Source organism: Corvus hawaiiensis, chromosome 11 (genome assembly GCF_020740725.1).
Source record: "Corvus hawaiiensis isolate bCorHaw1 chromosome 11, bCorHaw1.pri.cur, whole genome shotgun sequence".
In the NCBI taxonomy this organism is placed as follows: Eukaryota; Metazoa; Chordata; class Aves; order Passeriformes; family Corvidae; genus Corvus; species Corvus hawaiiensis.
This window is the reverse complement of record NC_063223.1, coordinates 21,879,232-21,893,284: the sequence shown is the minus strand read 5'-3', so window position 1 is coordinate 21,893,284 and position 14,053 is coordinate 21,879,232. Positions and strand designations below refer to the sequence as shown.

Here is a 14,053-nt window from a genome sequence, read left to right as displayed (position 1 = left end):
TTTCCCTCTCTGTCCCCACACTGGCTCTTGGAAAAAAAAAACCCCATTATTTAAATGTCTTAGTTTGGTTTTTAACCCTTCCACTATTCCACCGCTCGGCGAGGGAGGTTTGCAGCTGGATAACCAACGTTCGCGAAGGGCAACAAAAGAGGCAATTAAAGAAAGGCTTTGCAGCAGCAGAATTCCCGGGCCCAGGAGATTCCCAGGTGCAGCACTCACCACCCAGGGCTTGTCACAGAAGTTGTAGATGGACTCGAGGGAGTTGACGCTGGGGATGCCGGCGTACTGCATGCCGATGATCAGGTTACGGAAGTCCTCGTTCTCGGCCATGCTGTAGGAATGCTGCCGGACCAGCACGAAGTCAGGCCGGAATGACCTGCCAAGAAACAGACACAGCGCTGCTAATCCACCAGCAAACTGGTTCTCCTTCAACAGCAAAATGGGCAGGAGGGGAAAAAGTGGCTGGTGGGTGGCTAGGGAAGGGCTGGAAGAACATCCAAACCAAAGGGAAATGATAAAAGATGGAAAGAGCCTTGATGGCTTTGTGAAAATCTGCATCATCCTCCACCTGTTCAGCATCCCCTCAATAATGGGGCTCCATTAAGAGGAGAGAGACATTATCATGGATTTCAGGTTGTTTTCCTGCTGAAAGATAAATCACATTAGAGCCTCTGGGTATGTCCTTAGTTTGTGTTGTCCAGCTTCTGAGCAGTGCCAAGCAAAGTTAAAGCAGGCAAAGGGCTCTGCCACAGACTTGGGCTTTTGGGGAACAATTTTGTTTCACAACTCTCGTCAGGCTGTTTTAAGGACAGCAAGGGATGAAGCAACCACACTGCTGGCAAAAGGAATCAGACCATAATGGAGAGAATCCCATTCTGAAACTGAACTTTTGATCAAGAGACTTGTCAAGATGAATTTCTGAACTTACAACTGCATTTCCCTGTTTTCTCTCTGGTATCTGATCAGCATTTCCCCTGCTGCTCTCTGTGGTTTCCTGCCTATCACCCTGCACCTTTGCCAACAATCTGACACTATCTTCACCTTACTCCAACCCTGACATTTTGTTACTGGAGAAGGTTATAGAAAACAGAAAACACAAAACAACGGGGCAGAGCCTCCAGAACAGGGCAATTCACTCCTAAATTTGACTGTTGAAAGAGTCTCTTCTGCATTCCAGTTTTATAGGGGAAAAAAAACCCTGACCAGCTTGAAGATTTCAAGCTCCTAAAAGAGGTATAACTGCAGGGTAAATTAAATTAGCATAGTAAATTGGTGAAATTATTTACATGCCTTGAACAAATACAAGCTGTGTACTGGAGTGAGACACTCTGAAAATTACAAATTGATTTGGAAGTCTCAGTCTGGTAGAACAAAAAACAAAACAATTAAAATCCATGGTAAAATTGCTTTAGCAGCTCTGAGATCCCAGCCTGGATGCAGAAGTCAAAGTAGATTAGCTGGATTCTTAAATTTCAAAGCACAGAATCATAGAAGTGTTTGGGTTGGGAGGGAGCTTTTAAAGCTCATTTTCTTTTCTAGTGGAAGGCAGGGACACCTTCCACTGTCCCAGGTTGCTCCAAAACCCACCCAACACATCCTTGGACACTTCCAGGGAAGAGACTGCCACAGCTTCTCTGGGCACCCTGTTCTACCACTGCCACTGTAAAAATTAAAAAAAAAAAACAAACCCAAACCTGCATGATTTGGCAAAAGCAACCTTACAGATTTGCTGTCAAGGGTCATTGAAATGGCCCTGAAGCTCAGTGAGCAAAACCTGTAAAGAGATCCTTGAAACAGGATTCCTGAAAAATATCCCCAGCACAGCTTGGAGATGTTGTGATCTGGATTTCATGGAGGGTGCCAGGAGTTTGGAACATGGAAATCCAATTTACTGCCCCAGCAGGAATATAATACTTAGAGGACTAATGATGCCTTAATCAAAATTGCAGATCCCTCAGTGAAAGAGAGGCAGCTTTTATCACTTAAAATAAGGGGGATAACACATCCCAGACAGCACTGTGGTTCCAAAGAAAAGACTAGAAAGTGTCCTTTCAGAAACCAATTTAATGAAATAGTTGGAGGACGAAGGGAATGTGCTTTTTAAAAATTGAAAATAAAGAAATACTTTTTGCTTTGCAAAAGCCCCTCAAAGGATTCTGATACATTCACGTAATTGTTCTATTTCTGTAATTAATGCTGGATGGGGTGACTGCATGCAGAAGGTCAGGAGAAAATGTTTAATTCTGGCTCAAGCATCAAGATCCAAAATCTCAGCATATGTTACACAAAATACAATTTTTCGTGGTGTGGTTTTCAGTCACAAAAATCAAGGAAGTTGGTGGCTGTTTTTTTTTCCTCCTAAACTAAAACAGCAAAATTTTATCATTAAAATCTCTATGATTTTGTTAACTAATAATTCGCTCATAAATCTATGATACAAGGTCCCTTTGGACCTCAAATTGATAACAAATATCTCCACTTATCACAGAAACAGAGAGCCACTCTCCCATCATGCCTGCACCTCACACCACAAACCACACACACATCCAGGCATCTCACACCAGATTTGAGGGGAAATTATCAGCTTCAGATATTTCTATTTGGGTAAATAATTTACCCACAAAACTATAATATTACAAAATCCCTTTTTATCTCGTTCTCAGAGTTATCTGATGGCACAAGGCTCCTTTGTTTTGTAACACAAGCAGCACTTTTAGCAAGTCTTCTCACGAACTGCAAATCTTTGTGGATGTTGTTTTCTGGAGGTTCCCAGCCCTCATTTTCTCCTGACATATTTTGATGGTAACTTGGCCTCGATACTTTTTGGAATACTTTTTGGAGTACTACAGAAAAGCCACCAGGGAGCAGCGATCAAGATTTCTTGGCTCCAAAACTTCCATCATTGGGTAAAAAATTCCACCAACCCTAAGAAAAATCAAATTGCTTCTGAGGAAATAATCTTGCGGATTTGGCTCGAGATCATTGTTGTTGTATTAAACTGCAATATTTTTAAAACATGCCAGAGATTAAAGAGTTGGAATTTTGAAGCATAAACTTGTTTTGAATATTTTTTCCTGGTTTTGGGTTTTTTTTTTTTTGTTTGGGTTTTTTTAAAATGAATGAGTAGACATTTTGAGATCTTTTATTTTGAGAGATGTTCTGCAAACCATGAAGATCCAGGACATGCTTGTGTGGCTCCAATTGTTCAGCCAAACAACTGCTACACTTCACTCACACGTAACTGCACCGGCCAAAATAGGAGCAATTCTCACCATTTAAATAAAATATAGGATATAATTTTGATAATAATTTTGCCAATATAATAATTCTGCCAATATAATTTTGCTAATATAAATTTTCTAATGCTTCCTTAAGCTTTTACTGTGCCCTGTTTTCTCCCCTCACATTTACAAGGCTGTTGGTGTCCTCACTGAAAAAAACAACTTAAATTCATCCTGCCTTCAATTGGCATCATCCTTTTTAGACAGAACAGCTGTTGGGAAATCTGAGGTGTTCAAAGTGAAGTGTTTCAAGCAGGCAGGAATATTCCAGGAGCTGCCCTGAGAGGGCAGTTATGACTTGGTCTGTTCCAATAGAAAATATTCCACATTAGAAATAAATTCTGCTCATCTGGGAGAGTCTGCCAGGTACAAAATCACCAAACCCGTGTCTTTCTGTAACAAACATAAAACCCAAATCAATCACCTGAACTCCCAACCACATATTCTTTATTCTGAACTTCATTCCCTTAATAAATCCATTTTCCCCATGATTAAAATGTCAAGATGCATCCTTGCTGTCACAAAAAGGGGGTCACAAATCACATATTTTATTTTCTACTTTCCCTCTCGGGCACCAGGCAAAATCCACAAACACAACCAAACCCCTCAGCACACATGATGCCATTTACTGCTTTTTGCTGTCATTTTGTTTAGTTTTCCTTACCTGATGACTTTGGTGCCATTTCGAATTACTTGGATATCAACTGCATAATTGCCATCAGCATGGGCTATCAAGTTGATTTCTGAAAATTCTGCCTATGAAAAGAAGACTCCTGTTAGTCAGTCTGGTTTATTTTATTGTTTTCCTAACTCCCTTATTTCAAGCACCAGGGCCTGAAGCGCTGGCAATCGACATTTGAAATAAAATGAGCACCAAGAGGACATTGATCCAGCAGTATCTGCCAAGCATGACACATCATATTTGAAAAGATTTTAATCCAAAGAGAGCAAAAGGTAAAAAAAAAAATGTTGTGAAAATGGATTGTGGGGCAGTAGCAAGCGGATTTACTCATCCATGTCTGCACAGAAATGTAGGAATTATATTTTTGCTTTAACAATGTTATCAAAGAGGTTAATACAGGCTCAACATTGACATAAAGTTTTGAAGAAAAGAGTACAAAAGCAGAATTAAAATAACATTTTCTTGTAGAATTTTGTGTCTCCTCATAGTGCTTACCCCGTTCTATTTTCTTTATGTGCATTTACTGCTCTTTTTGAAAGATCTGGTGCCAATGAACAATTGTCTCACAAAATTCTCAATTAAAGCACTTTTTCAAAAGTCTTCTCACACTGGAAATGTGGAATTTAAAAGGAACCGCTCCCATACTCTGAATCTCCAGTTATTTGAAAGGAAAGGACAGGATGTTTTTCATTTATCCCCAGCCTTTCACCAGCTTAGACTCTCAAGGCACTTTACAATAACATTGCCCAGCAGAAGAATTGAAATGCAGCCAACTGTCTTCTGGTGGATAAAGAAAAGTGTCTTTGCTGCCCCGGACGCCAGCACAGAATAGAGAGTGTCACAATTCTCATTAGTCTCCTCTTGAAAAATGGTATCACTGCAAGTCTTCCTCAGTGAGATCTGGGAGGCTTTCACACTCTGGTGCTCAGTGAAGGGAGTGCTGAACTCTTCCTCCCACTGCTCCAGCTCAGGCGCTGGAGTGTGTGCTTGGTTTCCAGCACAGAGCTCTCCTCACTAAACCCAGACACCCTCACACCTCCTGGGATCACTGGGATACAGCTCCAAGCACAGGGGACACTTCCAAGTTTATTGCAAAAACAGTGCAAATGGGGAGAGAATGAAATATTTGTGTATGTGCTGAAAATGGCAAAGAATCATTTGCAATCTGCTGGCTCCCAGACTGAGAATGGATATCTGCAATTAATAAATCATTTTAAAAGCTTAGGACGTGATAGAAGACGTTGTGTGTTAAGAAAGGCAGAGTACAAATGAAATAATTAGTGTTATAATAAATGGTATTAGCAGTAGTTGTTATTTGTGTTTGATTGTTGCTGTGCTGACGTGTTACAAAGGGATTTGTGTGGCTCAGAAACTTCCAGTCTCTCTCTGATTAAAGTTCTGGTCCCACAACACAGCTCAGGAAGGAATTTCCAGGTTTACACTGAGTTTCTGCTCCTGTTAAAGAGATGGGGTGTGTGCTGCCCGCTGCCTGCTCTGTTCTAGGTGTGAGTGGACAAATCAGTTGTCTTTGTTTTCCTGCCTGTCCCTCAATTCTCCTGAAGACCCCTGGCAAAGCTTTCCATGTTCCCAAGCCAAGGGCATCAGATATTCAGCAGTGCACAGAATGGATGCTGCACCATTACAGTGAATTTAGATCAGCTGGATCCACAAAGGGATCATTTTCCCTCACTCCTTGAAAATCCAATGACAAAACAACCCCAGGCCTGATGCTTCTTACAGCAGCATCTATTTGAGGAGTTCAAGATTCAAAAGCAGTGAAAAGACTTATTTAAATCCCTCCTTTGAGCTTAAATAAAATAGCCATAATTCCAGTGCACCCTAAATTATATCTCCATATTTATTCCTATTTATTATGGGTTTTGTTTAATCCCCTGTAGTGGTTTGGTTGCTAAACCATGACATCCCCACACGGTAGCGCTGCACCCAGAGCACATTTATATTCCTGAGCGGGGAATTAGTGATACAGAACTGCCACACGTAATTCATGGAGTGTCTGGGAACTTCACAGTCTCTAAGCAACAACTTCTGAATACAAGATGTTTTTCATGCTGTGAAAATTATGGTCAAAATCCTCTAAGAAGAGCCCACGTTGGGTGCCAAAAAAGGGCTGTTGTGGTTTAACCCCAGCTGGCAGCTCAGCCCCACACTCATTATTCCCACCCAGAGGGATGGGGAGGGGACCAGAAGGATAAAAGTGGGCACGCTCCAGGGTGGGGATAAACAGAATACAAGAGATAAAGCCAAAGCTGTGAGTGGAGGCAGAGCAAACCAAACCCCACAGCAGCTCCAGGGGAGAAAATTAACTCTGCCCCAGCCAAAACTGTCACATCTCCTGAGCTGTGAGGGGTTTGGGGTACAAAGATTGTGAATTTATCTTTGCATGTATGCACAGAGAAGCATGGAATCACTTGGGGTGGAGAAGCCCTCTCAGATCATGGGGTCCAACCATTAATGCAAGGCCACCACCAAACCATGTCCCCAAGTGCCACACCCACATGAGTTTAAAATCCCTCCAGGGAGGTGTCACATATGTGTTAAATAGAGGTGTGCTTCTTTAAATGCACACATATAAAAGTAACATGCAGGTTAAGTCACTTACCTGTTCCACCTTTATGTCATACTCTCCATGGACCTTTTTTCCACGAAAAGCCTTGGCCCTGCAGGAAAAAAAAAAAGGGAGAGAAAATCAAGGATATCTGTATCTGTAATCAGTGTCTGTAGAAAACTTCCTGTATCGCCTTCAATGTCTTGAAAACACACAGATATGCTAATTAAACTGCCCACTGCACATACACAATTCCCCTTCTTTGCCATCCTTGTATTCTTCTTTCCATCCCACAGCATTTTGTAGTAAAAAGCACAATGTGATTTCCAACACCGAAGTGAAAGCACACTGGAATGATGAACCATTCTGAAGTCCACGTTTCACAGTTATTAAATCATATAAAAGGAGGCCTATTAAACAGGTACAGCCATGCTCTCAAAGCCAACAATGCCCCTGGAAATTCATTGCCATGTGGAGAACTGCCTAACCACCACTCATGTTCGTCTTTACCCGTGAAGTTTATTTAGAAAAACTGGTTTGTTGGGAGCACTATGCTTAGAAACTTTACATTGTTTTTAAAGTAGCAGAGTACTGGAGACTGCTGTTGGCAGATCTTTGAGTCACTGCTTGGTTTCCTAATCAGTTTTCCTTCCTCTAGACTAACTTAAGATGAAGTTAATGCAAAGGAGAGCTTATGAGCAGTTATTATATGCCAGGATTGCTGTGATAAAACAGAACTGAATTCACTGATCCAGCCTCCCAGGCCTTACCACCAGATATTCCTCTAGGAATTCACCCCTTGTATCCCTCAGGCAGCATGTATCTGCTTTGGACTAAAAGAGAATTTAAACAAAAAAGAGAAATCTTTTAAAGGTTTGATACAATTTGATAAAAGGGAATTATTCTAACACTCTGAAGTTGTTAAAGGAATATGGGATCAGTCTCTCTGCATTTTCCTTGCTCAAGCCAAAGCTTAGGGGATGTGCCCTGCTTTTTTCTTTTACAAGGAAAAATTTGTTGCACAATTCCAAACCACAACACCACAGAACGTCACCTCAAGCATTAAAGAAGAGTGACTTTGTCCATTTTCAACGTCTAACAAAATGCTATTGTATTACATGAAACCTACCTCACCAATGAAAGCAATATTAATACAAATATTAACAATTTATCCTTGCTTATTGCCACTGGGGTCCAGAAGAGTTTCACCACTGGTTTCAATAGTGGAAGAAGCAAACTTCATAAAAATCAAATGAAAGCACTGCCTTGGGCAGCATTTCATCAGGAATAAGGATATTTCTTAAGGATAGCTTTAGCCTATGAATAATGGATGTCAGAAAGCAAAAAAAAGTGTTTATACTGAAACCACACACTAAAATATTGCCCAACCATTAATTCTGTATAAACATGCAATTGGTAAGAAGAAAACAAGGAAGAAATCATTATTATTATTATTATTATTATTATTATTGTTATTATTTATACTGTATTCCTGCAATAAATACACAGGAAGGATGAAGTTTGAAATCCTTGTTTTGTTATAGGAGGTGCACGCTCAGCTTAGTGTCACCAAATATTTTTGCCAATACTAAAAGTGGAAGTTAAACCTAATTTACAGCAATGCCATTGATCACTTGTTTCTCTTTCCAAATTTGTTTAGGAATCCCATAAGAGGAATGTGAGCATCCCCTCTTGAAAGCTTTGAAGGTTCTGGGCATGTTTTATGGGAAAACCCAGGGCATTTGTGCCAGAGCAGGGAGGAAGGTCTCACAACCAGGGCTAACACCACATCTGCCTCAGGAGGAAAGCATCCAGCTCACCTCAACAGACAGCTTTAATGCCTCTCTGAAAAACTAAAGATTTACCCCTGAAGAAAATACTTAAAGCCCAATTTCTGGTCCCCATAAATTTAACATCATTGTTCTGGTTGAATTCAATTGGGAGCAGGACAAGCTCCTGGATTTCTCTCTGATGCTGTAACAGGTGAGGTAAATGCATTATAGGGCATCACACAACACATTTAATTTAAATAGAATTATCTTGGCCACATTATAGTGAAGCTGCCTCTTGGGCACTGGAAAATAAGTTTAGAATAATACTCAAGTTTCTTCAAATCTGAACGAAACCTGGCCATCCACAGAGATTAAACTTCCCCCTAAGGCCTGCCCTAACAAATATCAGCAACTGGTACTTCCTTGAGAGAGCAAATGGAACTGGGAAACCACAGAGAGCCCAAGGCAGACCCTCCTACTCTTTACTCCAAGTCCACTGCACGTATGTGTTAGTGCGATAACCGAAATACTCATTAACTGTTAATTAGTGAGATGCTATTCCTCTAAATTCGGTCTTTCTACTTAAACATGAGGCAACCTCCAAACAGCTAAACCCTGGCATGATTCACATTTCAATAAATGACTTCAGCTTTGAAAATAAACAGGAATAGTGAGGACTGAAGTTAAGCAATCTGAGGCTGGAAAACAAATCTGACATTCAGTCATTTAAAGAGACTTAATTTCACAGCAGCTTTAGCCAACAGCTTTTATAAAAATGTATAATATTCCACAGTATTCTCCAAATGTTGAGCCACAAACTGCAAGAATTTATCTTGGTATCTCTAAAAAATAACTTAAAGACTCATAGCTCCAGAATTTCAGAAAAAAGTCCAAGAGTTTCTTAGCATGTGTTTGCTGTGAAATAGAACCTGGTTTTTGTTCTATTTACTCTACCTATGAAATTCAGCCATGCCCTGCTTGAATTATTTCCCATTTTCAATAAAAGAAAGAGGCAATCCTTTCATAAAGGCAGTCATCACATACTTATGGTAATTTTTTTTTTTTTTTAGAGAGGGGAGCTGAGGAACGAAATCGTTTGGTGTTATTGATTTACAGGATTCCATTCAATTGTAGTTTAAAATTCCTGTTAAGCCTTATTGCTCTTGGCATGGAGCATGGAATGGCTGTAACCAGCTCTCAGAGCTTCCCAGGACAGGGTCTCTGAGGAGTGTGAGGTGAGCTGCCAGCATGAGTGAAATTAAAAAACAAACTTGCCCCACACCAGGTAACATTTGGCTGCCTGCTGTTGATGATTTTTTGCATTGTAGGTAAGGAAGAGGAGGAAAGAAAGGGGCACCATCCTCCCCCTGAAACTCAAACACTGCTTTCCAAAGCCAACAGAGAGAGCAGAGAGCTGTGGAAGGGATGCTGCCCATTGCAGTCACTGGCAGGGCCTCTGATAGTCAGAGTCTGTTCAAAATACCTGAAATATTGATGCATTCCTTGCTTCACAACCCATATTTAAAATTAAACAAGCAGAGAATATGCAGTTGCCATAGAGGCAGCCTGACACGAACTCACTCTGCTCACTGAACTTTGGCAAGGACAAGGAATGAAGCAGAGTCATTAAAGGTGTTTCAAATATATTAAAAAATCTGATGTATTTCCCTCTTCACCTACCCACAGTTCCACAGTGTGTAATTCCATGGACTTAAAAAGCCTTGTTACAATAATCTCAAACTAAAACACGTTGGAGAAAAACCAAGCCTGGTCTTGTGGCTGAGACTTCAAGTTGAGCCCAGTCTTCAAGGGCAAATCTGATTAGAAATAATTGATTCTTTAGTTCAATTAAAAAAGACTTTTGTAAATACAGGAAGACCATAAGATACTGTCAACAAAAGCAAGTGTATGCTAAGATCTGCACAACATTTCCATTTTCTGGGAGTTAAACCACAACCTGCTGAGACCAGGGGGATTTCTCTATCAATTTCCATGTGCTCTACAACTGACAAGGCCAACATTTGCTGTGCCGCCTTCCCAATCAGCCAAGCTAAGGAAAATCATCATCTGGATAACTCACCTATGCTGAGGTTATCATGCTTAAATAGAAACTATCCAGACCACTGTAAACACAGTGATTTACAGACTTTCTTTTTTTCACTTGTTCCACATTTCTGCAAAAAGAGACTGATATGAAACAAAAAAATATCCTATTTAAAACCTGACTCTGAAAGACCTTGATGCTCTTAAATGTGTTACTCAGATTCTGCAAAGACCTGTCTGGATTTAGAACAGGTCCTTTTTGTTTCTGCACGGTGGAGTTCCACCCTTGGCACCTGCCCCAGCCAGTATTTCACTCTCACATGAAACAGTGATGTTTGCTCAAGCTATTACTTCACACAGAAATTGCCCCAGAAGAAGCAGGCCATCACCACAAAACAAATGACAGAACACATCAGACCTGTGACTTTGAGTGACTTTTAGCTGCAGAAGTGCTCCCTGCTGAGCTGGCTTTCATTAGATTAATGATAATCTCCACTAGCAGGAGCTGTAAGTGTGCACAGCAGCAGCACATTTCCCTGGCTCTGGGACAGCACAGGTTCCTCCAACAGGTTCCATGGCTCACACTTCCAGCAGTTCTGCTCTGCTGTTAATCACTCAGCTGGACAGAATGCCCTCCCCAGCAGAGGCACTGCCATGGCAAGGACACAGGGATTGCCCTTCAAAGCCATTCACCCTGGGAGGTGACAATTCACAGAAACCCCAACTGAAGTTTGATTTATTTCATACAAATATTTTTTCCCCAGCACGCCAGGTAGGACCCGACTGATGCAGCTCTTCACTCTCAGTCCAGCCTTTTGAAGGGGAAAATAAACTGCTCCTAAAAAAAGGTCCTTTTGCCAGTACATCTCAGGCTTCTGTCTGTGCTGTCTGTGCACCTGAAATCACTGCATCAAATATTTCCACACCAGAGGTGTCAATCGTAAGAGACAGAAAGAGCATTAGTGGGAACAAAGGCAAGCACTTCCTGTCCTGGTGCATCTCAGCACAGACCTCCCAGCTGCCCTGAGCCTGGCACTGACACAGTTAATTCTGTCAGCCTGCAGGATTTCTTTATCACTGAGCTGCCCACTTTTACTGAGGACCACAAGGGCACAGCCACCCCAGAGCTCAGACTGAGCAGGGCAGGAGAACACCTCTGGGGCAATCCCTGCTCCTCTGCTGCAAGCCTTATCTGCCCTCCCTTCTTCAGCCTGGAGCAAAGAACTTTGCTAAACACCTGCTTAAAACCCAAACCTCCTACATGCACCCTCATACCTTGCCCCACTCCCTTCACCAGGGATGGCCAAACTCCTGAAAAACCAGAGTAAACACTTTTCAGTGAAGGATTTCCCTACCCAGGCCGTGGAGGAGCTGCCCAAAGAGATTCCGCTCTAAAACCTTATTTTAAAATAACCCATGGCCTCTCTAGAAATGAAGAACACAGTTTTATTAAGCAGCAATTATTCCATTTCCCTGCCTGGGCTGCACACCTCCTTGCTAGAAAGGTGGTTTTGGTTTTTTCACAACAGCTTTATGTGTGGCACCTTCAGAGGCTTCCATAACCTCCAACTCAATCCCTTCTTTTATTCTCCTAATTTATTTAATTTATTACCAGCCCTTTCTTTTTTAACAAGTTCTCCCATCCCTTGGCATGTATCAGATCCCCTCTACTCTGATCATTTAAACAAAGCAGAGCCATTTTATTCTTTCCAGCCCAAGAAGCACCTCTGTTGCTTTATTCTGGAGGGTTTGTCCCTCTGCTCTGTGCCTGAACAGTGTTTTCACTAGAGATGTGATGCAGAAGCAAGTGCCTCCTACTCCTGAATCTCTCAGTTGAACTGAAATTTTATGGGTCTTTTAAGCAGCCTGCTCAACTGAAAATGCCTCATTTTCTGCCCACTCGAGGTGAAACAAGTCCTCTTTCATGCCCAAACACCAGTCTGCCTTTCTGGTAATGTCTCTGAATCCCACACCTCCCATTATGTAATATTTACCATTAGCCCATTACTTCTCTGCAGGATTTGCAGTCACGATGTAACTTCTGTGAGCTCCTTTGCTGCAAATTGGATGACAAATGAGGGTATTTTTAAATGTTCATTCCCTCATCAGCAGAAGACCTAATACGTGATGCAACACACCCTAACCTTTCCCGAATCTGTTAGACTCATTAGGACGACTACTACACTTCCCCAGGGTTGGGGTCATAAAAATATTTTGTACTCATGAGATGAACAGAAAGTTCCAACTTTTATGCAGGAAAACATATCAGCCAAATTACGAAATATTACAGTGCTGAATCCAGCTTTTATTGGTGCTTGGTGCTCAAGCCTCAAGCTGCATCTTCTGCACCAGCTGCCCTAAGTTCCTTATCTCCTACAGCCAGTAAACAATACTGCAGGATAAAGTAACAAATTTGGCATTTCCCTACCAACTAAGCGGTCCCTTCTTTCCATTTCATCTGCTGATAACCAAGATAAAGGAGTTCAAACTGCTACTGAGCAATCCTGTTCAGAAAGGAAGGCACATCATCTTGAATAAGCGGCTAAAATGTCCCACAGTGCAGCCCCTGGTGAATAGTTTGTGACAGAAAACACCCAAACCAGCTAGAGATATAATCTTGAGATATGTAAATTTATTTTTTCTTATTGAGGTAAAGAAAATAAAGTGAACCTAAAGACTTTACACTGCCAGGAGGTCATTTCTGGCAACACCTGAAAAGCCATATAAAGCAGCATGGAGTGAAAGAGCCTCTGAGACTGAATCCAATCCATTTTTCATCAGAAATGCATCTGCCTTTTAATTTTCCTATTTATGCCGAGTTCTCTGAGGTGTTTCAGATGTCTTTAAGGACGATGTGTGGCTCTGTGAGGTAAATCTGAATCACTTATGCCTGGAGACACTACAGAATGTTACTTCACATATAACCTGTTGGGCTGTGACATTGGTTGAATTTTCACCTTTGAGGATCCTGAATTTAATACAAAAAATGTATCTTAAAAACCCCTCTGAGGTTCTGGACGAGCCAGTCCAGGAAGGAGGAAAGAAAGACGGGGAAGATGCAAGTCATGCACTCCCACTAACATCACATTACAGCAATACTTGAGGCCCCATTTGAACAAAAAAGCCCAAATAATCGGTGTAAACCAGCAGTTGATGTTTCAGTTTATTTTTTTTTCATGCAACTGAAATGTACGCTTTTATGCTTATACTCAAGACAGTCATGTGCTGCCCTGTTTTTTGGTTTTTTTTTTTTTTTTGAGTGTATCAAGCAGAAAACCTCATCTTGGTTTAGCATCTGCAGAGAGGCAGGAAGGGAAGGAGTCGGTGGCTTTTGCTGCCCTCTTCTGCAGGAAGAAATGCAGAGGAGATCGGCTAAAGACTGGTTTCCAATCCCAGATAAGCAGATCCATGGTCAAACCCCGGATTTCCTGGCTCTAAGGGACAGCAGGGCAGGCAGGAGTCACCCACGAGGTGGCTGGAAATAGCGGGAATATTCCAGTGCCTGCTGTGCTCAGGGATGGGCCACAGGCACCGCATGTGCCATGAACCCAGCTTGTGAGCAGCTTAAATCTACCAGAAGCAGCACATTAACAGCAACAGCCACACCACTCTCGATGTGTTTCCCACAGCATTAGCAACAACTCACGAGGAAATTAATCACTCACATCTGATGGGTTAAATCACCACCAATTGCTGATGCTTTCTAGGA

At 41.6% G+C, this 14,053-nt stretch overlaps 1 protein-coding gene across 1 annotated transcript in view; it reads right to left on the bottom strand.

The window, feature by feature from the left end:
- Positions 1–14,053, bottom strand: part of SYN2 (synapsin II) — a 153,712-nt gene that overhangs the window by 91,486 nt on the left and 48,173 nt on the right. The window contains exons 2-4 of the mRNA XM_048316162.1: positions 6,584–6,641; positions 3,946–4,037; positions 220–376 (exon numbers count right to left, since the gene is read on the bottom strand). Of these exons, the coding sequence (XP_048172119.1) occupies positions 220–376; positions 3,946–4,037; positions 6,584–6,641 (307 nt within the window). The remainder of the gene's footprint in view (positions 1–219; positions 377–3,945; positions 4,038–6,583; positions 6,642–14,053) is intronic.